Source organism: Oreochromis niloticus, linkage group LG3 (assembly GCF_001858045.2).
Source record: "Oreochromis niloticus isolate F11D_XX linkage group LG3, O_niloticus_UMD_NMBU, whole genome shotgun sequence".
Lineage (NCBI taxonomy): Eukaryota > Metazoa > Chordata > Actinopteri > Cichliformes > Cichlidae > Oreochromis > Oreochromis niloticus.
Window position 1 is genome coordinate 61,013,980 of NC_031967.2, and position 26,317 is coordinate 61,040,296.

The 26,317-nt window shown below is 38.2% G+C and overlaps 2 protein-coding genes and 1 pseudogene across 6 annotated transcripts in view; 2 read left to right on the top strand and 1 right to left on the bottom strand.

The window, feature by feature from the left end:
• Window positions 1-26,317, top strand: part of LOC100703578 (nuclear factor 7, ovary) — a 972,198-nt gene that overhangs the window by 230,404 nt on the left and 715,477 nt on the right. The window lies entirely within an intron of this gene.
• Window positions 782-25,732, top strand: LOC102077299 (uncharacterized). Its single transcript, XM_025905818.1, has 6 exons — window positions 782-795; window positions 2,870-2,918; window positions 6,559-6,717; window positions 7,130-7,468; window positions 24,149-24,237; window positions 24,321-25,732. Exons 2-6 carry the CDS (start codon window positions 2,879-2,881, stop codon window positions 24,444-24,446), a joined length of 753 nt encoding a protein of 250 aa, XP_025761603.1. The 5' UTR covers window positions 782-795; window positions 2,870-2,878; the 3' UTR covers window positions 24,447-25,732.
• On the bottom strand, window positions 10,746-14,939 carry LOC109196345 (tigger transposable element-derived protein 1-like; annotated as a pseudogene).

Sequence of the window (26,317 nt, forward strand, 5' to 3'; positions counted from 1 at the left end):
GTGACTTTCAGAGTAATTAACTGCTTGGATGATTAGTTGGGTTCATTTCATATTTTTTGTTGATACAGAATATTATGCACTACTTACAGAATTACCTGCATCACAGGAACATTTAGTTTGAATGTTCTAAAGTTTACAAAGTTAAACTAATTCACTTTTAATAAATTACAAGTACTTAATATAAGATTGAGTATTAAGTATTATAAGATAGATGGTCCATTATGTGTTTCATGATGGCAAATATTTACACTTAAAACAAAGTGTCAGTCACAGTCCAGCTGATGGAGGCAGAAAAAGCTGAATTAAATGAGTATCATAACTTGGGCCTTTATCAGTATCTATATTTGTGCTGTGGACCTTTAAAATGAGAGGACATGTCTAAGAAACAATCACATAATAAAAGTCTTTCTGCTGTCTGTGATGAAACCTTTATCAGTATGCATTCTCAGGAAACTAAGACAAGCAAAGATAAGTAGGTCATTTAGTCTTTTAAGACAAATGGACTAATTCTTATATAGCACTTTTCTACTTTACCATAGCACTCAAAGCACTTGTTCTGATGGGTTCATCTCTTCCAGGTGCCACATTCACCTATCCACACCCATTCACACAAGCACTGATTTCTATGCTTTTCAGTGCCTTCTAACTAACACTTATACGATTTGTGCATGGAAGAGCAATTTGGGTGAGTATCTTGCCCAAGGAGGGGGAACCACCAACCTTCTGATCAGAAGATGACGTGCTCTACCTCCTGACCTACAGCAACCCTACGAAGCAATCAAGACAAACATCAAGGTGACTAGAACTTTTCCAAATCTGCATATTTCAGTCACCCCAAAAGACAAATTTGGGGTACAAAATAATCATAAATTTCTATAAAAATAACTTCATAAAATAACAAAAACTAACTTAAGGATTTAAACAAAGTGTGCTTGTGACAGCTGAGGATGAATGTGGGCTGAAAAGTTTCCCTTTCAAAAGGCTTTTTGTTGCAGTCAAATAATAGCAGTCATGAAACATTACTCTGCTGATGTAATGCATTGCGGTCTAAATCTACAGTGTAAAGAGAGTGTTTGATGATAGCTTTGAAATGAATTCTGACACAAAAATAAATGCATGCTTGATAGATAAAATGAAATGTAAACCATAGGGTTCCATTCAAGTGTTTGAAATTATCTTTTGGATTTTTGAAGATGATGAATTATGAGTTAGTCTTTACTTACTCATGAAGTGAGACCAGCAAAGAGCTCAGTGGTTCACGTGTAAAGTATGCACTGCGATAAATGCCACAGTTTTGTATTTACACTCTTAGTGACCTGAGACTCCTTCACTGGGTGATAAAACTGATTTCACTGTCCTGGAAAATAATTTCCTTTAAATCTGTAATAACGTTTGTTAACTACAAATATTTCTTCATACAGCATTAAATATGTTTGAAATGCTCGCCCATTTCAAACATATAGAAATTGCTTTCACTACTCTATTCTACAAAACATATTTATGAAGTAAAAGATAAAACATTAATTTGTGATTAAAATTAAGATGAACTGTGAAATATAAAATAATGCATTAAAGATAGAAAATAAATTCTAGCAATGTGACAGCCAGTCTCTGATAGTTAATACAGTACTAGTGTTCTAATTTAGACAATGCATGTACCTAATGTATCTAATAACATGCAATCAGTCCCTCTGATTTAAAAATGATAGTTCTTTACCAGGGAACAAAAGATAGTTGGTAACAATGAAAATTAAATAAACTGTGCAGTACCCCGAATCATGAAGACAAACAACCAGACTTCATAATCCTTCCCCACTTGTTTCTACTAAAAAGCATGCTGTCTGTTCCAAGAATCACTTCTGAGCTTATTTGCATAGTATTTTCCTATTTTAACAGCTTGATTTTCCTAATGATTTGCATGTTGGTGAAGTAGAATCACCTATGCGTAATCTTGCTTATGTTTCTTTAGGTCCCAAAGCACGTCATTTACAGATTGTTTTGCTTTTTAAAAAAAAAATAAGCATATGTATGATCACTGATCACATCAACAAAAAATACCACTGTATTGAGTTTTGGGAGTGACACAATAAAGGTCTTTGAAACATGAGAATTATAAAATATATCAATATATCATAGAAATATGCTAAATAAAAGTTTAACATGTTGGTGCCAGTGCAAAAACTGTTGCCTGACAGATATTATAGAACATATCGGCAAGTCCACTTGTTACCTTTTTGAAAATTACAGACATGAAGATATCAAACATTTACATATACAGTATTCAGTTTGAAGCATAAAATTAAAACATTTTCATGTTCAGCAAATTTTTGTAAGATCTCCAATTACAGAAGTTAAAGTGATAATCAGTCAGAGCTCAGAACATACAATAATAGTTCAGATAAAAGTCTGTTTACAGCATTTGCATCATTGCAGTCATGTATTCATTAAGACAGGTTTATTCCTGTAACTCCATACGTCTCCACTTTCTAGAGAAAGTTGACTCCCCTCTGGTTTCCTCATTTGACAGTAAAAACATTAAAAGAACAAACAAAGTGCTTTTTAAAAGTCAGCGTCAGTCAGCAGATGAAAACATAACTTCTCAGGTAAGTTATGCAACTTTATTTTATTAATGACAAAACTTGTAAACTTATATTTGATGATTTAAACCATTATTGTAAAGATGCAATAGTTTGTAAATATTTAAAATGTACTGGATATAATTATTTTGGATATGCACACCAAACTATATACTAAGTAACTTATTATACTGACAACTTATTAGACTGAAGATAAGAAACCTTCAATTATAATGATAGGTGATAAAAAATACGGTACAATAATAATCGTGGTGACTGTATCTGTTATACAGAAGCCAAGAATGGAAGAAACCTGTTTACTGCTCATCCTGCTGCTCTCAGGTCAGTAATAATAATAATGTCTTAAACATTTGAAATATAGCCTATAAACACACAGAGACAGACTGACGTTATTTGGGTAATCAGATTACATGAAATGTTTTTTAAAAATGTATTTATTAAAACATCAGCCACAAGAACAGTTAGAAAATCTTTTTCTCCTTATACCACAATATTTGCATTCATTTCCACTTTAAATTCCTATCTTGATATTTGTATTTTGATTCATTGAATGACTTTTTGACTATTATTTTGATGTTTATTGAAGTAAAATCATTGCAAAATCTTGGGCTTAGACAAAGTGGAGGATAGGGGAAGGTGTGTAAATAGAGAGAAGGAAAGTCTGTATGGTGTGAGAGTAAAGATTTTTAAAATGTAGGGACTGTGACTGGTAAAGGGAGAGAACTGGCTGTTGGAGAGAATGACGGTAGAAGAAATTGTCACTGGTATTAAATAAAGTAAGTGATGTGAACCAATTTTTTTAAACAGTTGTGCTAAATTTAACAATTTAAGCTCAGCTAACATATTCTTTAATTTGAGTTAGTTCAACTGATTTTTTTTGATCAACTTCAACTATCTTGAATATTAAGAACCTGCTGCTTAAAAATATAATTTAATTATACTTATTTATTTCAAGTATATGACAGTCATCTTTGAAAGGTTTTGATTCATGGGGTCAGTTTAACCACAGCAGAGCATTATCATTCCCAGTGTGTAACATACCAACGATTTGTCACGCCCCTAGGCATCTCATAGAAATGTAAAAGTACCCTTCTGCTTCCTTATGAAACACTCTGGGTTCTCAGTTGAACCCAATAGAAAGCTGCTCGTGGCAGTGAGGCATTAAGCTTAGAGCAGAGGCTCCAGCCATCCATTCCAGCCCTTAACTGTATCACATCGTGTTTTCCAAAGTGATTCAACATCTGACAATGAACAGATTTAACATACATAATACTTTGTTAGGTTAATTTCCATGTAACACGTAAAAGACATTTATAGATTCATTCCAACCCACTGTCACACCTCCCAACACGTAACATACCGATAATTTGTCACAGTCATTGGTCCTTGTCCTTTATCAGTTGCTCACAGGTTCTTGCACAAATGTTAACAAATAGTTTTTATAGTTGTTTTTATTACTTTTTTAAGATTACGTAAACACTTATGCTAATTTTATGTAGATCTCTATGTATTCCAAGCCATTTTATTGACATGCCAGCAAACCAATTCTCAGTGGCACTGGTAGAAAACACTTAATACGCTAACAGCCATCTGGTTGTTAATTGATGACGTATGAACCCTGCTCCTGGGTCCAAACTACTCTTAGTTTATTACAGCTGTTGTGTTTTTAACATTTTTTAGTACTTTCTATCTTCTTCAATTTAATCTGAACAAGCTCCCTAAAAAAAAAATATGAGTTAGTGATCACTTTTGACCTCTCTCGGTTTTTATTACCACCATTCATCGGCATTACATTTTAAAGCTCCGTTTTTAAAACCTTACGATGTAACTACAGCCCGGTCCATGCAGCAGGATATGAATGGATTGTCTCGGTTGTTCTCCTGACAGAAGTTTGGTCTATTTACAGAATCTTGTTCCTGCCATGCAATTGTATTCATCCCTAATGTTTGGGTTTCTGATGGTTAGCTGTTATTGAGTGGAAAAAAGTTCATCCACTAGCCTTACTGTGCTAATGTGTTTATATTATGCTAACCATAGCTACGTAGTTAGCCACCAGGTCGCACATCATTATATTCCAGCTAGAGCAATTTCAGTAACCCTATAAACATCACTACTGTTGTACAGCCCGATCTGGCGGGGAGGTGTAGGAAGCCAGATCGGGTGCCCCCCTTCCGGCTCTCCTCTCTGCTCTCTCCTATCTTGTCCCTTTTGTCTCTGTTTCTTCTCTTCTCTCTATCACCTTTTCTATCACTTTGAAGAAGTGAGGCTCCATAAATGCTAAAGAGGTAAGTATTATTTCTCAGTTGCAGTGAATAGATAGGAGAAAATAAACTACAGAAAACAAAACAGAAGAAAGAAGAAGAGAAATAACAATTTAACATAAACCGGTGACACACTCTGGGGCCTGATCAACCCTGGCAGGGCCTCCTTGGGTGAGGGTGTCTAGTGATAACGGCCGAAACACCCGATGAATCCAAGGTCCACTACTGACGATGTGTCCCAAATTTAATATGATAATTTAGATCAGATCTCTAATCCCAAAAAATGGCAGATTATCTTGGGTAAAAGACCCAAAGTTGAGGCACACAACGATGTGTGCTGCTGGTAAAGTTTCTGGGCTAACTTTCCTCATAACAGCCATCCCTCAAGATTCTCTCTATTTAAAGCAATGCAATATCAGGGACTATAACATCTAGTCCTTTTACTGAATCTGTCTCTGTTTATATCGGAAGTGATAGCAGAGCTGTACGGAATCTAACGAGCTAAATCCCTGCTAACTTTGAACTCCTTTAAACTTCATAAATCTTTTGTTTTTTGTGGATGCCTGGATGTTAAACATAATTGTTACATCTGGTAGGGCAGCCACACTGATCATTTTATCAAAGATGAAAGAATTTAGACAGTTGGGATCTGAAGCAGAGTTTGGACCTGGAAAGGCGAATGACGTCAGACTTAAAGACTGGATTAAGTTAACACAGCCACTTCACTTTGTTAGCTGACTAGTGTGTTATTCTGTGGTATTTGATTTTTTCCCCCCTTTTGCTTATCATGGTACACATTATATTGAAATCTAATCTTTTAAAATTTAAGGGGCATGAGTTAAAGAAGAATTCAAAACTGGGAGAGAAGTAATTGTTAGATACGTGACAGTGATGGTTAAAGCAAAGAAAAGTTAACCTTCAGTGATATGGCCATGTAGAGAAATCCTCCAGCTGGAACCAGTTATTCTGGAGCCCAGATCCATGCATCAATCGCAGCAGGGCCACTGCACAGTTGAATTGCCACAGTGAGATGTTTGGACAGAAGCAAACACAGACGACAAATGGTTGTAACACACACATTCAGAGTACAGTAGTCTAGATTGTATTCACCAACTTAGAGACTCTAAAGTCTGGATGTGAGCACAGTGTCCTGTTTAATTTTGTGTTGTTTTATTTGCTTTCTTGTTTCAATAACAGGATTACAAGAAATTTCTCATAGTCATTGTTGTGATATGAATGTTAAACAAGCATTAAAAAATAAGAAAACCAAAACAGTGTTTTTGGCATTTGATATTCTTTTTAAAATGATTTATTTTAATTTTATTAATTTAATTTATTTTTTAAATATTAACAGTGCAGTGTTGTTACTGGAGGACAAGAAAATACTGTTGAACTGATGGGATGTACTTAAGCTATTAACTTTAACAGTACTTAGTGCAGGTGAAGCAATGGTGAAAAATAATAATTGAGTTTTGCTAAACAGAGAAAGTGACTCTGTTGTACTCATTCCTTTTAAGTTATGCTCCAAAAATGTTGTAATTCTGCTTAATAATATAACAAATTACTTTGTTACTTCCTATCTCTGCTTAGCCTCCATATGGTATAAATATTTAAATGGTTTTTATTTTTATTGAATTGTCATTTTCAGTTATTCAACTAACAGCCCAGGTTTCACAATAAAATAATTTTATTTTTCTCAGGAGGACTTTCCACTCTTCCTCCCCACTCCAGAGAATACCACTTTGTGAACCAGAGAATGAACTGGACTGAAGCTCAGAGTTATTGCAGAGCAAACTTCACTGACTTGGTCACCATCTACAACAGCAACATCAACCAACTGCTTGTTTCTATAGGACCAAGTATTAATGATTTTGCTTGGATAGGGCTCTATGATGATCGTTACAGCTGGAAGTGGTCCATGGCTTGCCTCCACCAGTGTGTGAATGTGAGAGTGAATGAATAGTGGCATTGTAAAGCGCTTTGGGTGCCTTGAAAAGCGCTATATAAATCCAATCCATTATTATGGAGGAAAAACTTTTTTATGTTGGCAGCACACATGAATTTCTGATCTGGGCTAACGGCCAACCAGACTGTGTAAATGCAAAGGAATACTGTGTGGCTGCAGGACAAACAGAGCTGTATGATAGATCTTGTGGAGATTCTTACCCTTTCCTGTGTTACAATGGTATGAAAAAGATTTGTTGCACTAGTTATTTATACAGTTTTATAAGCTTCATAACGTGCATGTTTTTTTTTTTAAACTATTAACAGCCAAAGATACAAGTTACATCTTAGTGAAGGAGAGCCGCTCCTGGTCAGTGGCTCAGTCGTACTGCAGGACATACCACACAGACCTGACCAGTATGAGAAGCAAAGAGGAGAAATCCAACATCACGCTCACTTTGAATGGATCAGGGGTTCAGTATGTGTGGATTGGCCTCTACAGGGATCCCTGGGCCTCCTGGTCTGACAACACAACCTCCACATTCACTAACTGGGAGCCTTCTCAGCCTAATAACTACAATTACAACTGTGGAGTATTTAATTTAATGACAGGAGATTGGGCCGATGGCTCCTGTACCAGCACAAATTTGCTTTTCTGTTTCACAGGTGAGGTCCAGAATGCAAACACTGTAAGATCCTCTCATCATGTCAAACACTAAAGTTTTTGTTTTATATGTGGTTCATTTTTAGTAGTGACAAAGCAAACAGTGGTGAAAATGAAGCTTCAGTCAGAGGCAGACATGCACAGCACAGAGATCCAGCAGCAGGTTTCACAGCAGGTCAGCAGTTCAGTCACCAACACAAACTTGACACAAGTTCAAACTATGCTTCATGTTTTTCATCATCTGCACATTTTGTCCAGCTGTCAGGCCTCATGCTGTCAGAAGGACTGACAGACTTCAGGATTCGTTGGAGGAAAGTCCAGAGTTACCATGACGACCAGTTGAAGAAGCAGGATGTGGACGGTGACTGCAAAACTGAAGTCTGACTGGACTGAACCACTTCATGTGTGAAGTTAATAACATGCTGTGCTGAGCTGTCTCATCCTTTAAATCTTTCAATATTTCAGAGTGTAAAGTTCCACCAACAGCTCATTTGTTCAGCTGCAGTTGTAGTTTGGTAGAAATTATTTAATCAGAGGTCCACTCACTAGTCTTCCTGATAGGCTCTAGTCTCTTGTTTTGTTTTGCGGGATGTCTTTCAGCACCTTCGATAACGTCCCTCCATGTAAGTCACTGCACAGGCTTTGTCTGTGTGCATTTATTAGGATCCATAGTTCTGTTGCATTATGATGGCAACCTCTGCTGACTTACACAAATGGTAAAGAGGAAAGTGAGGAGAGCCAGAGATCTGCTTGAGGAGGTCAGGGTGGACAAGAAAACATTGTACTGTTTATGTTCTTTTTCTACTTCTACTGTTTGATAACTGTAACAGCCATAAATGGGACCTGTTGAGAGAGAGAAACACAAATATGCTCAACATGCATTTTCATTCATGTTAAAAAATGGCCGCTATGTCTCTTTGCTCACTCAGGAGACCCAAACTCAAACAAAGAGTGCCACACCCACAGGCAGTAAAACCTTTTTATTGTGGGTCACAGAAACAGAATGTTAACATGATTGATAGAAAGCATTGAGGGTGGGCTTTAGTCTGATATCGGCTCACATTTCTTCTTTTGCACCTCTTTGGACATCTCCTTATATGAATATCAGCCTTCTGCAGGCAACACTCCTGTTACCGTGGCAACTACCTCTTGTCAGCCCCATAGAGTTGAAAAGGGGGCTGATTCATGGCCCTGTTGTCTTGTATGTATCATAGCCCCCATCCACATTCATGTGAAGGGGTCTGTCCCTGTAATGTCTGCTAGCATCAGTGTAACAGTAATCAAAGCTCTCTACAATACACCGTGTACAACAAAGGACAAAACACACATATGTGATGCTAATTATGAGATATTAGCCTTATCCCAACAGACCATACCATCCCAAACTCGCATTATCTCATATTATAGTCACAGAGACCTAACTCTAGTAATTCAAGGCGTTAGATAAAGTTTGCGCTAGTGTTGCCAAGAGTTGTATTTTCTACTGTGTTAACATGTTTGCCTACTTTTGTTTTTGTAGTTTTTATTTTTCTATACTCATGGGTCATGAAAATAAGAACTGGAGCCCTGACATATTTTTCTTTTTAACCTAAGGTGTGGTGTAGGTACTTTGAGCTTATATGTTGTTAAATGAATGAGTCCTTTGTCGGTTTTTACTCTGTGATGAATCAGGTGACATTGCTACAGACCCATGAAAATAAACCTAGTCTGACACAAAAGTTTTGATTCTGTAGTTTTTTTTCTCTCTGTGTAAGTTTTAGGTCGATTTTAAAATCAGAGGCATTTAAATGTAAAAGGCCTGAATGTGATTTCTACCATCTAAAAAAAGAGCAGCTGTAGTGGAAACAGGAATCAAGCAATAATAACATGTGCATAACAGTGCAAAAGCAAAGTAGTAGTAAAGTAAGACGAAACTCTGTTCAGACAGTGAATGGATTGATTCTTATATAGCGCGTTTCTACTCTGCCGGATTACTCAACATGCTCTATACGACATGTCATATTCACCCAATCACACACACACTTTCTCTAAACTGAGTGCTTTCTAACTACATTCATACACTTTCACACGCTTGACATACAGACTGGAAGAGCCAGGGATTGAACCACTAGCCTTCCAATCAGTAGGTGACTTGCACTACCTCCTGAGCTACAGCCACCCAGTGGGTAAACATGAGTAAACCCTCACTAGGTTTTGGATAAAGTGTACACTTACAGGCCTGTCAAACCTGCATTTGAAACGTTGGCTACCATAGCAGTATAGTATTGCAACATGGCATTTGGGCCTTCTAACTAAATTAAGGAAATAGGAACATAAATAGTGCCATCATTGCCAGACCTGGCCCAAATCTGGTTGACATACACTCTGCCATGACACCAGTCAACCAGCAGTGCCGGCTTGACACCAGATCCGGGCTAGACCTGTCTCCTATGTGGGATTGTCCTTAATATATAACTTATTATCAGTCATGGGAATAACAAGTTACAAGTAATGGCGTTACTTTTTTCAGTAACGAGTAATCTAATGACTTTTTCTATCGTTACAACACCGTTACTGTTACTAACAAGAAAATGCGGTGCGGTCGCGTTACTATTTTTCCCAAACAGACGGTTGATGCTGTCTTTACCTTACCGCACGTTATATCAGTTGCACGGAAGTAGCTTTAGGCAGCTTTAAGCAGCTTTCCCCATTTCAAATTGTTTACTTTGAGGAATATGATCTCTGGATGTCTCTGGACAGCTAACAAGAGACAGCTAAACAACAACAGCTGCTTAAAAGTTAATACTATGCCAGCTTATATTCAGCTTAAATGTCATAATAAAAGAATAGAATGGAATAGAATAGAATTCAACTTTATTGTCATTGCACATGTCACAAGTACAAGGCAACGAAATGCAGTCTGCATCCATCCGGAAGTGCTTTAGCGGTAATAGAGGTATATTACAGAATATGGATCTATTATAGATATGTTGCAAATGTGGATGGTATGAAGGTATGTTATGAATATACTGTAACTAAAAGTATATACAGGCTATAACTGTAGTGAATGTACAAGCTACAGGCTATGAACAGGTTATATGTATGGTTATAAATATGAAAAGCCACAACAGATTATACAACTGCGAGTTTAATAAACAGTTGTAGAACTATAATTATTGTATTGTACAGTATGTTTTTACAGTAGTGCAGTTGAGCTCAGTTGAGCTCAGTGAGATATATAGTGAGATATATGGATAAATTATACAGTAGTTATATAAAGTGTCAGTAGTTGTAAGTGGTGGTTAAGTCCATGTTATTATTGTGTGTATGAGGATACAGTCGGCCATTTGTTTGTTTTTGTCCATTGTGTGTGTGTTCAGTTATAGGTGGTTGTGGGGGTTTATATTCAGTCCATGGCCCTTTCTCAGTTCTCAAGTACGCGAGTCTGTACTCGCGTACTCGGCGAGTCCGGACTTGCCGAGAACGCACACACGGACTTGTGATTTGTACAATTGGAACACCAGCGTATTTGATGATGTCACAGGTCCGGAGTTTTTACTGCCGTCCCCTCTTAATTTAACTGTGATTAATATGTTATAAAGCTTAACTTTAATCTCAGCCAAACCAATTTACTCAGGAACAAATAAAACACTGAAATAAACCAAACATTAACATTTGGAAGTCAACTAAGAGACTTAAATATCATGTTTAACCTGAGTAGCGAAAGACTGCGGGGGGGTTCAAAACGATGTGCCGGGAGTCCGCTATTCTCGCTGGCTCTAGTGATCCTCAACCTCCCGGTCTACTATGGAGCTGGTGGGTAGCAGACGTCTCTGAAAACGTTGGCGCACGTTCGGATATATATGATATCTTGATAAAGTGAGCAGATATTTGAAGCTTACAAAGCCACATTCTCGCGTGAAAATAACTTAAAACTTTATTTTGTGACCCAGAAAGAATAATATTTAAAAGTTTTTAGGCGCGCTCCTCCGCCATTGCCACGTTCGGGTTTTGCACGAAATGCATTCTGGGATATTTAGCGGTACCAAGTCCACACAAGTCACCACCGATGCATGCTCAATAAAACAGTCAGAGCAAGAACACATCTTTTTCGCCTTCTCGGCTTGATGCGTACTTTGAATTGGAACAGTACTTGGTCTCTGACTGATGACGTATCACGAGTACACGAGAACGCAAGTATGCACAAGTACACATAGGGGAGAGTGAGGTAAGATGAGCCACTTTTTACTCATGTTGCCCTGGATGTGAGAAAAAAATGACACAGAAATAGAATGATAACATATTCCTTTATTTCAGGATGTCTCCTTTCAAATGTAATGATCAGAATCTATGTCTGATGACGCTGCCCAAAATAATGACCTATTAAAAAAAATGCTCCTTTGGCTCAACTTGCCCCAGATTAGGGGTAAATTGAACCTAGTCAGTGGGTAAACTGAGCCATCTTGGGGCAAACTGACCATGTAGTTTTTAAAATGTAAAACTGATCATATTGTGAAAACAAACCATTTTAACAGTTGTAAACCTGTGAGAACAAACCTGGAAACTGGTGGTTTCTAAACAAACCACCAGTTCAAAACCATTTATTCAAAAGAACTATTCAATATTCCAATGATCAAGGTTGCAGGGGAATATGAACTGTTGCTCCCTCCTTGCAGTTCCTCCAGCCTGTTGAGGTTGAGGTAGCTTCTTCAGCACATCCTTGCGTGGGAAAGATGCCTCATCATTTTCCTTGAACACAAACGTGGGTTTCTTACTGCTAGTGATCCCTCGGATTCTTCTGAGAAATCTGGCACTCACTTCGTTGTCTGCAAAGCTGTCAACCAGGCCAATGTAATGGTGGCTCCTGGATTTGGATGCAAATCTTACGATGACAAAGTCACCAACTACCAGGTCTGAGACATCTGGTTCACTTCTTTCATCGCTGGAACTCTCATACTCAGAAGTGTCTTCGAATGGGATGGGAACATCACTCTCCTCAGATCTGCTTTCTACTGCAATTTTTGTCTGGGTTTGTTTCCTCTTCCACATTCCTTGCTTTATGTGGATTATTTCTTTTTTGCCTTTCAGTTTATTTGTCCTTTCTTCATGGGCTCTCTCAATTGCCTGCTTTTCAGGTGTATCAGTCAGGATTCGTGTCTTCACACGCTTTCGATTTGTTTGTTTCCTGGGCTGCTGACTTTTGGGTAAGGGTAGAATATCAGTGGGAGACACATATCGAGCATGGTTGGGGTCACTTCATGAACCACATGCATGTACAGGGTCTGGTGAAGGTAGCTCAGCAGAAAGAGAGGCTGAAACCACAGGTGCAACACCTTCAGCGGCAGGCTGCTGCTCCAGGTTGGGCCTGTCTGACACCATGGATGGCTCAAACTCTGCATCAGAGAAGATATCTCTGTTGTAAGGGAAAATCCCAGTGGCTCTAAATCCCGAGGAGATATTTCGTGGTGTCATTGCTGACATGAAAGCATCATTCACACAACCAGCAATTTGGTATATGCTGGCAGTTTTGCCTGGGTTGGACCTCATCCAGCCATCAAGAGCTCTGTTGTAATAGGTTTTAAATGGACCATACACACACTTATCCAGAGGCTGAAGGCAATGGGAAGTGTGGGGTGGAATTGTGAGCATTACAATACCACTTGTTTTTGCTATGTCCAAAGCCTTCAATGAAATGTGGGCTTCATGGTTATCCATGATTAGCAGCAGTGGCAGGTCAGGGGAGCACTTGGTCTGCTGAACCAGATGTTCAAGGAACACAACAAAGACATCTTCACTGATCCAGCCTGATCTTGTAGTGGTACCAATTGATCCTGGAGGTGCTCCTGCAATGAAGTGGTCTTTGTATCTAACCCTTGGGAAGATAAACATCGGAGGGACTGCGTTACCAGTCGCATTGACAGCACAGACTACAGTCACCAGTTCGCCTCTTTCAGCAGATGTGATGGAGCCCACTTGTTTTTTTCCTTTTTCTGCCACTACCTGCTTTGGTGTCTGTACTGTTGTTACACCTGTTTCGTCAACATTAAAAATCATGTTTGGGGGGAATTTATACCTGTCAAACAAAAAAAGAGCAATGATGATTAGTTAAATTTTTAAGTAATGCAAAAAATGTTAGCTGAGAGTACGCATATTTATTCACTTGACTGTTGTTTGTAGTTGTCATAAATAGTTATTAATGTTTTCAATTAGATAACTTCTGTTACCTGTCGATCACTTTAGCCAGATTGTCAAAGAACTCCCCAACTGTAGTCTTATTGAAGGCTGTAGCTCTTCCCAAAGATGTTGCCTCAGGCATACGGCAAGAGAGATGGTGGCGTGCCAAAAAATTCTTGAACCATTCTTTACCTAAAAAATGTAATGGTAAAGTAGTAAACTACACAAAATACATTAGTCTGTGCCAACCTACTGAAATGTTGTTTCTTGCACTTCCTACCGGCTAAACCTTTCTCTGTCCAGTTGCTGGGAGTAGGAATGTTGTTTCTGCCTGCCAATTCTAATGCCAGTTTACGGCATTTCTTTGGGGAAATGCCATGGAACTGCTCTGCAAGCTTCTTGATATGCTCTGCTAGCTCCTTCTCCACCTCCTCAGAGAAGACTCTCTTTGCTGAAGCTGTTCCACTATAGCCAACCGATTTGACCTCCTGTGTGTCCCTCTTTTTAATATATCTCCTGAGTGTTGACCTGTCAATTTTTTCTTTCTTTAGCCACTGATCTTATGGACTTTCCTCCCTTGACTTCACTCGCTGCCCTTTCAATCTCCTCCAGGGGTGTTGAGCCCCAGCTGGTCTTCCGTCTGTAGGTCCTTGGCATGATATCTTTTCTATAATAGTTAACATATGACAAATACAACAAAAGGGTTCAGTATACTGAACTAAAATACTATTTAATAAGTCAGAGCCTTAAATAAATTTCAGTGCCTTATGGTGGGGTAGGTTGAACCATTGGATCAATTTACCCCATAGCCTTTGGCTCACTTTGCCCCATAGCCACCATTTTGAAAAAAACGGGCTAGTTTAGCAATTTAGGCTAATCTTTAGAAAACTTCTTCAGATGATATTATATTTTAGAAACCCACCAACATGTATAATATATCATTTTAGACACAGATACATTTGTTTTAATATTACAGTCAATTTACCTGATATGCAGAAATTTTACTTTGACAAGCAGAAAACATTTTTTTGTGTAATACAGACTTACCCCTTCTCCAATGTGCTCCTCTTTAATATAGCAGGATGGAAATGATGAGTGCTTCCTGGATTTATGGTCACATGACAAAACATGAACACAGTTACCTAGATACAAGGGGTGGTTCAACTTACCCACTGGCTCATCTTACCTCACTCTCCCCTACTGGCTGTATCCCAATTCAGCGACCGCACGCTCCGGAGTAGGCGCAGTTCGCATGCTACGTATGCTGCGTACTATGTACGAGGATGCAGCCGACGTTTTGGGACACAGCTTACAAGTACGGGAAGTGCGGAAGTGAGAGGCTTGTGAACTGGGACGGTCTAGCCTTCGTCGCGCTGTTCAGCTTGCCTAGCAACCATGATACTAACCGCGAGAAACGTTTCATACAGCTTTGTGTGATATAAATGAAGGAGACAAAATGTTTTGTTGGTCATTCATTTTTTTCATGACATCACTTTGATTAGTTGAGACCACAGGACTGTAAAACATGATAGTTGGGCTTCATTTCTGTACTGAACAGTCATTTTAAGATTAGCTAGTAAATAACAATTACCTCATGTTGTTCATGAGACGAAAGTCATCTCACTGTGGTAATGTAAATATAATATGGACAATATTATATGTATTGTCAGATTATTATGATATATTACAGCAGCGAGCTTGAACTCTGGGTCAAAGATTCAAGTTGCAGTTATTTATATTTCCTATCACCTTAAATCTTCACTCAAAGACAAGTATCTCTGACAGTGTATATACAGATGTATTATATATAAGAGACAAATATTGTTCAAATAATGTATATATAAGAGTGTTTAGAGATGTCCCTGGTTTCTGGGCTGAACCTTGATTGAATGGAGGAGAGGGATGCATCCTGCTCAATCGTGAAGCCATCCAAGCCTGGATGGCATTATTACATTTGGCTCAATGCTACATGTGTAAAAAGGAAAATGTACGAGCTGTGATAACTGTTGGTGATAGAATGAAGAGTAGACTGACATATGAAATATTCCTTTATTGGGTGAGAAAATCAGACCATGTCATAACTGCTTTAAGTCATACAGAATAGATATCAGAGCCTTAAACAGGCTGACTTCTGCTAAATGGGTCAAACTGGGCAGAAAGTATACAAACACATAACATCCTTATAGAATATGATGTAACACTATAGATCAGCTTACCTCAGAATATATAAAGCATATAAACAATTTAGCAATATGATGCAACAAACACAGCAGTACTACTAATCCAAAATACTCAAAGCTTCATAGAACTGAAACAAACATTTATTTTTAGCTCCATTCTGCTGCTGATACATACTTTAGGTTTCTGAATATTAAACTTGTTGCTGCCTTTCATAGTGTGTAACTTGAAGGCCCTGAGTACTTTCTCCCACACTGAAAACACTGGGATGATAAAATCATTTGAACATTACCTAATAAGACTCATTCAGAACAGATGATTAGTTATGTTAAACTTTCCTAGCAGTCCTTCACAAACAGGGAACAGTCTGTCTATTCTCTCCATCTGTCAGCTGCTGCTGGCTCTTCCTCCTCCTCTTCCTCACACACTGCTGAGTTTGTCCTGGTGGATCATCAGGGGTGCAAAGCCTCACAGATGATGTGCAGCAGTGGGTCCCTCAGTCTGTCCTCACTCTGGACACTTGCAGTTGTCACACATGGAAATCAAATGTGTGAAAAGCTGCAGGATTCAAACACAAGTGTAACTTATAAACACATGTTCATACTTTTATTCCACAATCAGAGAGAAAGAAACAGAGAGAGAGTGCAGGACAGACAGACAGGTGACAGTCTCAGGTGTATACACTGCTACAAACAGGAGGATTTAGTGTTTGTGTTATTACGAGTGCTAAACAAGAAGAGTTCCCAGATGGTCCAGTGGACACATGTGTGACTGCTGTGATTAAAGCATCTTTCTTTCAGCTTAACGAGTGAACCATCAGCTCGTTCAAACACACGTTAAAGTCCGTTTGGCTCGACACCACCGAACAGAGGCAGCAATATAACATAGCTAACATTAACAGTGCAGTGAATCCTGCTTGTGCCGTCATATTCAGGACTGCAAACCAAGCAGCATAAGATAAGATAACCTTTATTAGTCCCACACGTGGGAAATTTGTTTTGTCACAGCAGGACGTGGACAGTGCAAAAGTTATGAAGCAAAAAATAGAATACAATAAGAATAAATACAGTACACAACTGTACAGAATAGAATAAAATAAAATACTATATACAGTAGAATAAAATATACAATAAGATAAAAATAGAATACAAATGCTATATACAACTGAGTAAAAATACAATGATGCCAGAAAAGATTATTGCACATTAGTGTTATTGCACATTTGTGGATGTGTGTGTTTGATCAGTTAAAGTCTTTGTTGTGGAGTCTGACAGCAGTGGGGAGGAAAGACCTGCGAAATCTCTCCGTCCCACACCGTGGGTGCCGCAGTCTCCCACTGAAGGAGCTGCTCAGTGCTGTCAGAGTCTCTTGCATGGGGTGGGAGATGTTGTCCAACAGGGATGACAGCTTAGCCGCCATTCTCCTCTCACTCACCACCTCCACTGGGTCCAGAGGGCATCCTAGAACAGAGCTGGCCCTTCGGATCAGCCTGTTCAGTCTCTTCCTGTCCCCAGCAGAGATGCTGCCGCCCCAGCAGACCACACCATAGAAGATGGCTGAGGCCACCACAGAGTCATAGAAGGTCTTCAGGAGTGGGCCCTCCACTCCAAACGACCTGAGTCTCCGCAGCAGGTACAGCCTGCTCTGCCCTTTCCTGTAGAGGGCGTCTGAGTTATGAGTCCAGTCCAGTTTGTTGTTCAGATGAACACCAAGGTACCTGTAGCTGTCCACAGCCTCGATGTCCATACCTTGGATGTTCAGTGGTTGCAGTGGAGGATGTTTGTGCCTGCAGAAGTCTACCACCAGCTCCTTGGTTTTACTGGCATTGATCTGGAGGTAGTTCAGCTGGCACCAGTCCACAAAGTCCTGAGTCAGCAAAGTCCTGAGCATTCACTGACTCTCAGCTTGTTGTGTGTGTGGATATATGACTGACTTGAATTATCCATCAAATCATCACATTCTCTGTAAGATTAAGGTCAACTATTGGATGGCGTATATTTTAAAGTAAAGGCTTTAAAACCAAGTTAGTACAAACATCGCTAATGTCACATGTGGCCAACAGTAATGTTTTAATGTTCTTCATTATTAAACATTCGCACATGAATAAGTGACACAATATTCAGTACTTACTTTTGAAAGTTTACTCTTCGGCCCCTCCGCTTCTGCCGTCTGCTGTATTTTGCGGCAAAATTATCCACACCCACCGCACCGCCACGCTATGAATTGTGGGATATGTGGGACCACGAAGCGTGCACCGGACCACGCTTGAAATTTGGGTAAATCGACGGCGCATTTGGAGTACACTTCGAATTAGGACAACCGTCGTCGTGTCGCTGTTACGTAATAGGTCTCAAAATGCATACTCCGGAGCGTGCGGTCGCTGAATTGGGACACAGCCACTGTGACAGGCCCTTGTCGCTACCCGATCGGTACCGGAAACCCGATCGGTACCTGGCATGCGCAAATCTTACGTCATTTCCTCTCTTTGCCAGCATTGCGACATTCAATATATTTGAATGATACGGTTAGCGCCCAGTTAACGCCTAGCATTTCTCAACAGCTCTGCCTCCTTTTCGACTACCGGCACATTTAAACAATGGATAATCTGTATACAAACAAATTCATGCTTTTCTCCTCAACAGAGAGCGTTCCCCGATTGAACAACAGCGCCGTAAAATAAGAAGAACGGTGCCTAATTACAGAGTTAATAATACAGACATTGTAACATGTCACGTGAAGATTCATCAGCCAGATGAAGTGTTTACTGACAACTGACAGTGATAGCGGACACCATCATCACTGTTCCAATCAATCCTCTCCACACAGACAAGCATAAACACACTCGACTATCACTAAATCAAAATTAACACACGTTTGTAATGACGCTAATTCAGTTTACAATAGGGTTCATTCACTCGGTCAGCAGGTGGCAGTATCCTCGAACACTGGGGAGTAAACTGCCATTAAACGAACAGAAGAAGAAGAAAACCCCTGCACATGCGGAATAGTGATGATGATGTCCGCTATCACTGTCACGTAAGACAAAATAAATTCCAACAATCTCAGCCAAAAACACGTCCCCATGATTTGTCAAAACCCTTCCTATTATCATTAATCCTAGCCAAGTATTTTTCATACGACACCATTTTCAGCATATTTTCTTTCCACCTATTATATTCTGGAGGAGATGGTTCCTTCCATAAACTATAATAATAAACACACAAACTTGCATAATAAAAGTATTTCTGCTGCCTGTGATGAAACCTTTATTAGTATACATTCTGTGAAAGGATCATAACTAAAAAGCTAATAATAGATAAGTGCAAGTTAGTAGCAGTGTGGAACGAGAGGTCGTAAATGCAAGGACACTGGATGTCAGACTTCAGTAAAAAAAAAAAAAGCAAACTGTTTTAGGCTGGTGAAAGTCCTCAACAACAAAGTCCAAAAAGGAGAGTAAGGAGGAATCAATGAAGTATGAGGGAAAAAAACTAACAAACAAACTCTTGAAATAAAACAAGGATCCTACGAGGAAACTCAAGGAGACAAAAAGAGACGAGTAGGCAGTTCAGTCTTTTAAGACGTAAATGTCAAGACAAACAAGAAGCTTAGATAAATTACCTAAATCACATAAATTTATGTATTTATTGTTAAACTGTTCAGTTTCGTTTTTGATGGGGTTATCTGAATACATAGTTTTGTAAAAGTCCCTAAAAGTGTTGTTTATTTAGGGTTTTACACTATAGTCATTTTTTTTATTTCTTCTTAACTGGTTAGCTAGAAATTGCTCAGATTGTTACCATGTTCAAAATTTTGACATGACACAAGAGGGGTCATCACCATTTGGACCATATTTACTTACAATTCATAGCTTTTTTGTTAAGTATAGATAATTTAATTATTAGAAAAATACCCTCTAGATATATTACTGTGTTGAGTACTGTGAAATTAAAATTTTTAAGCTAATATTAATAATTAATAATAGTTTATTATTAATATAATAGTTTATATTCATCTGTAGCTGTGATAGGCCTAGCCTATGAGTCTCTTGCAATAAAACAACGTCTGCCTGTATTTTTTTAAGCTGGTTGAATATCTTTAACCTCTTTTCTCTGGAGTCAGCTCCATGTACATTCCATGTGACCAACCTTAGTGTGCCCATAGTTGTGTGTGACAGCAAACATTTCTTGAGTGTAGAAACTTCCAGTGGTTATGCATCTGAAATTTTGACCACCTTGTTTGTGAAACACTAATGATCACCTGCTTAACAAAGATTGGGTGTCTGCTTTCAATATTCTACAATATTCTACAATACATATTTGTGAAGTAAAAGGTAAAACAGATGTGTGATTAAAATTAAAGTGTAACTGACTTCCCCACTTCTTGCTACTAACACCCATGTCTGCTCTGATTTTCCTAATGATTTGCATGTTGGGGAAGTTGAATCACCTTTGTGTAAACTTGCTTATGCTAAAGAAGCATATGCATGGTCACAGGACCAAAAATAACACTATATTGAGTTTTGGGAGTGGCACCACTTTCAGAACTTCATGTTGTTTTATTGTCAATAAAACTATTTGAAACATGAGCATTATAAAATGCATGTTGGTCAATATGTCATAGAAACATGTGAATAAAAGTTTAAAGTTTACTTTGGTGCCACGACCAAAACATTTAATGACTATATAGACTCAATAAACCTGCTGGCCCACAGGTTTTATAGAACTTATCTGCAAGTCCACTTGTTACCTTTTTGAAAATTATGGATAGGCCCACTTGAAGATATATTAAACATTTACATATACAGCTTGAAGTATTAAATTGAAACATTTTCATGTACAGCATGATTTTTGTAAGATTTTGAAAGAGATGGTAAGGTGATAGTCAGTAAACTGGTTTTGCGCTTGATGAATGCTCAAAACGTACAATAATAGTATAGTAGTTTAGATAAAAGTGTGTTTATAGCATTTGCATAATTGCATTCATGTATTCATTGAGACAGGTTTATTCCTGTAACTCCACACATCTTCACTTTCTAGAGAAAGTTGACTCCCTTCAGGTTTCCTCATTTGACAGTAAAATATATGAGAAAATCAAACAAAGACCTTCTTAAAAGCCAGCTTCAGTCAACAGAGGAAAGGATAAGCTGTCAGGTGAGTTACAAATTAGTACTTTATTAATCACAAAACTTAAAAACTTATAATTCATGATTTAAATCATTTTTTAAAGATACAATAGATTTTTAGATATTCAAAAAGTATTTAAGTATTTATTAAGTATTTATTCTTGGATATGCACATTAAAGTATATATTAAGCAACTTATTAGACTGGAGATAAGAAACCTTAAATAAACATCTTTGATAATAATTATGGTATGATGACTATATTTATTATACAGAAACAAAGAATGGAAGAAACCTGTTTCCTGCTCATCCTGCTGCTCTCAGGTCAGTAATATTAATATCTTAAACATTTCAAATATAGCCTATAAACACACAGAGACAGACTGATGTTATTTGGGAGAGTTACATCATGATTGACACCTTAGATCAAATCACTGCTAAATCAAATATATGGTTAACCTCCTAGGACCTGGCGTCCACATATGTGGACATCACATTTTGGGTTATTTAGACCAAAATACTCAATTTTGCTCTACAAGCACTTGATATCCACATACGAGAACATTATACTGCTACTGTTCTATCAAAATTTTAAATGAATATCCTCATATTTGGCTCTTATTTTTCTTAAAAACAAAAATAAGGTAAAAAAAAAAATCTGGTAATTCTTTGTTTTTACATTCATCGGGCTCCAATGTGACCAAATATCAAAGAGAAATTAAAAATGCATGCTGTGGAAGAGTTCGGGTCTTAGGAGGATAAGAATGAAATTTGGTGGCCCGGGTTAACAGTTACCACCAGCAGTGCTGTTGACTAGCTCGATCCTGGTGGCACCTGTTGGGCTTAGACAAAGGAGGAGGATAGGGGAAAGTGTCTAAATAGTAACCTGTTCTCATGGCAGTATGGAGTGTGAGAGTAAGGATTTTAAATGTATGACTCTAAAGGTAAAGGACTGCTTAATATGTTCGAGATAATGGAAATAGAGACATACTCACTGGTTTTAAACAAATTAAGTGATGTAAACTTCATTTAAAACAAAAAACAATCCTGCTAACTTAAATAACATATGGTCATCTAACATTTGCTACCATTTGACATAGTTCATCTTATTATTTTTTGATCAACTTTATCTGTTTGAATCGTAAGTATATGCTACTTAAAAATATAATTTAATTTTATTCATTTATTTCAATTATATATTGGTCATCTGTGAAAGGTTTTGATTTGTGGGGTCAATTTGAACACAAACATAAGACTTATGTCTTTCTGAGAAAAAACAATGGAGTAAAAGTGAAATGTCCTTGTCTTTTATCAGTTGCTCACAGGTTCCTACACTAACACTATGCACAAATTCTAACAAAGAGTTTTTGTTGTTATTGTTTTTGTTTCTTTTTTGAAACATAAACATTTTTAAAACAATGTATGAAAACAATGAAGAATTTACTGCAATCCCCAAAAGTTGATTCTGTTCATTTGGACGTAGCGTTTTGTGGGAGAAACATTTCTTCACTCATCCAAGTGACTTCTTCCGTCTCAGCTGACTGCAGGTTTCCCCAATATTATAAATAGTACATTTGCAATAATGGCTAAAATCAGCCCACTGAAAAAATATGGACTGTGAGGTCAGTCCCTTCATCAATAATATTAATATGGTCCGCCGGCACAAACAGAGTACACTGTTGAGTGCCAGGAGGATTGTCAATATTTTTACATCGGGGAAACCCAACAACCTCTGGCGAAGCGGATGGCACAACACAGAAGAGCCAACTCGTCAGGCCAGGACTCTGCAGTCTATTTACTTAAAGTCTTGAGACTTTGAGACCTGAAGCGGACAGAGTTTTGGACCCAGATTACTCGGCGAGGCTCCTGACTATGGTAGCTGTCATGCTCCGACAATCCATCAAGCGGTGCGGCTTTTTAACTTTCCCAAGTCAAACTAAAACATTTTTTAACAGATTTTTGAGCATAAAATCGGTTCAAGTTCAGTAAGCAAAACCAGAATTCATACATAAGGTTCACCGGATTATAAGGTGTACAGTCGAGTTTTGAGAAAATTAGATAATGCGCCTTATAGTGTGGAAAATACAATATTTAAACACAACCTGTATATTTTTGTCCTCTTCCATCTCTCTGTATGAGGAAAGTCCAAGTGATAGATAGATCAATGTGTTATGTTCTTCTATGTGTTACTGTTCCCACCAATTAGACTCAAATGAGTTTGATGTTTGAGGGCGTGCAGTGATGAGCAATACGAACTTCCCCCAAATAGGTTAAAACAAGAAATGTGTTAAAAATGTTAAACCTTTCTTTTATTTTTCTCAGGAGGACTTTCCACTCTTCCTCCCCACTCCAGAGAATACCACTTTGTGAACCAGAGAATGAACTGGACTGAAGCTCAGAGTTACTGCAGAGAACACTTCACTGACTTGGTCACCATCTACAACAGCAACATCAACCAACTGCTTCTCTCAATGGCACAGAACATTAATGAGTGGGCTTGGATAGGTCTCTATAATGATCGTTACAGCTGGAAGTGGTCCATGGAGGGAAAACTTTTTTATGTTGGCAGCACACATGAATTTTTGATCTGGGCTAACAGCCAACCAGACTGTGTAAATGCAAATGAATACTGTGTGGCTCTTCAGGGACAAACACAGATGAATGATAGACCCTGTGGAGATTCTTACCCTTTCCTGTGTTACAATGGTAGGAAAAAAGATTTGTTGCTCTAGGTATCCCTACAATTTTATGAGATTCATAACACGTGTTTCAAATTCATCCTTTTTTGAATCTTTCACAGCCAAAAATACAAGTTACATCTTAGTGAAGGAGAACCAAACCTGGTCAGCGGCTCAGTCGTACTGCAGGACATACCACACAGACCTGACCAGTATAAGAAGCAAAGAGGAGAAATCCAACATCACACTCACTTTGAATGGATCAGGGGTTCAGTATGTGTGGATTGGCCTCTACAGGGATCCCTGGGCCTCCTGGTCTGACAACACAACCTCAACATTCACTGACTGGAAGTCTTTAGAGCCCGATAACTACATTTCACTTGAGTACTGTGGAGCATTTGATTTAAAGTCAAGGAAATGGGCTGATGGCTACTGTACTACCAGACATTTTTTTTTCTGTTTCACAGGTGAGGTCCAGAATGCAAACACTGTAAGATCCTGTCATCATGTAAAACACTAATGTTTGTGTTTTTATATGTGGTTCATTTCTAGCAGTGACAAAGCAAACAGTGGTGAAAATGAAGCTTCAGTCAGAGGCAGACATGCACAGCACAGAGATCCAGCAGCAGGTTTCACAGCAGGTCAGCAGTTCAGTCACCAACACAAACTTGACACAAGTTCAAACTATGCTTCATGTTTTTCATCATCTGCACATTTTGTCCAGCTGTCAGGCCTCATGCTGTCAGAAGGACTGACAGACTTCAGGATTCGTTGGAGGAAAGTCCAGAGTCACCGTGACGACCAGTTGAAGAAGCAGGATGTGGACGGTGGCTGCAAAACTGAATTCTGACTGGACTGAACCACTTCATGTGTGAAGTTAACAACATGCTGTGCTGAGCTGTCTCATCCTTTAAATCTTTCAATATTTCAGAGTGTAAAGTTCCACCAACAGCTCATTTGTTCAGTTGTAGTTTGGTAGAAATTATTTAATCAGAGGTCCACTCACTAGTTTTCCTGATAAGCTCTAGTCTCTTGTTTTGTTTTGCAGGGTGTTTTTCAGCACTTTCGATAATGTCCTTCCATGTAAGTTACCGCACAGGCTTTGTCTGTGTGCAGTTTAATAGGATCCATAGTTCTGTTTCATTCTGACAGCAACATAAATGGTAAAGAGGAAAGTAAGGAGAGCCAGAGATCTGCTTGAGGAGGTCAGGGTGCACAAAAAAACATTGTAATGTCGTGTTTATACTTATATGTTTGATAATTGTAACAACCTGATATAAATTTGCATTGTGCACCTCAAACGTATGCTGGATGCCCTCACATCAGACTGTCTAACTTGACTTTGACTTTGGAGAAAGCGAACAAAGTGACAGTCAATTTATCTGTAGTAAGCAGAGCAGGTGGTGGGAAAGGTTTGCACTGGTGTTGCCATAGTTACTGTTGTAATCTTAGTTTTTGACTTTTATTTTCGCCTGTGTTGACATGTTTTTCTACTTTTGTTTTTGTAGTTTTCAGCTTTCTTCATGTTATATTTTAAAGGGTTTTTTTTTCATGTTTTTGTGTCTTGTGAAAACTGTGAGATTATTATATTATCTTATGCCATGTTATACCCCTAATTAAAGATTGTTAAATTATTATGTAGTTTTAGTTTACATTATTCTCCTGAAGGGGTGATAACTATTAGATTTATTAAACTGATTTGTATTACATTAGACTGCTGATTTATTGTGAATGAATGATATTGTTTTATGATGCATTATACTGCTGAGTTATAAGAAATACTGTGTTCAGAGAGTCATTGCCTTATTGGTCTGATCAGAAAAGAACAGAACATACTGGAGAGGTTTTCTGCCCCATCTCATCAGGGGGAGACAAAACAGGGAGCCGAGGTCATAACTTAGGCGCCGTAAGAGAGAAAGAATGTGAATGTTTAGGTTTTTACGACTAGGTGGGGGCCACTAGAGGCTATAAGAGTCTGAATAACCCTCCACCAGTTTGAGATTTGCTGTGACCCTCTGCATGCATGTCTCCCCATCTGGATGGTTTATGCTCAAAAGTGATGAATTGTATGTAATAAAGTAATTGTTGATTGAGCATTTATACACCGAGTATTGTCCTTCCTTCAGCCCAAAGATCGAAAGAATTGGGAGGACAACAGCTATTTGTTTGAAAACAATGCATCCATGTAGGCAGGTATACAAAAAATAATACAAAACAAGAGGTGCATATAAAAAGAAAAAAAATAGAAGCATGCAAGTTTATCAGGTTTTTAAAATTGTAAAGTTGCACCAACAGCTCATTTGTTCAGCTTCAGTTGTAGGTTGGTAGAAATTATTTTAATCAGAGGTAGAGCAGGGCGATATGGCCAAAAATATTTATCACAATATATAGTTTAAAATTTGCGATAACGATATAACTGACGATATAATTGATGTGAGACAAAATACAGCTCCACAACTTTACTAGCCCCCAAAAACATCCCCCATCCATTTATTTTCACCTAAACAAGCAGCTGTTTTTTTATGTGGATTAAACCTAGATAATAATTAAACAGTGCAAATGCAAATTCTTTGCTGAAAGTTTAACCAAAAGGTATTTCCAGTAGAAATGGGCAGACATATCCTGAGCATAACCATGTATAATATCCACTGAAGTTAAAAAGAGGTGCTTTGCAACATTAAACTGCAGTGTGCCAAATAAAAAAGTCAAATACGTATTTTA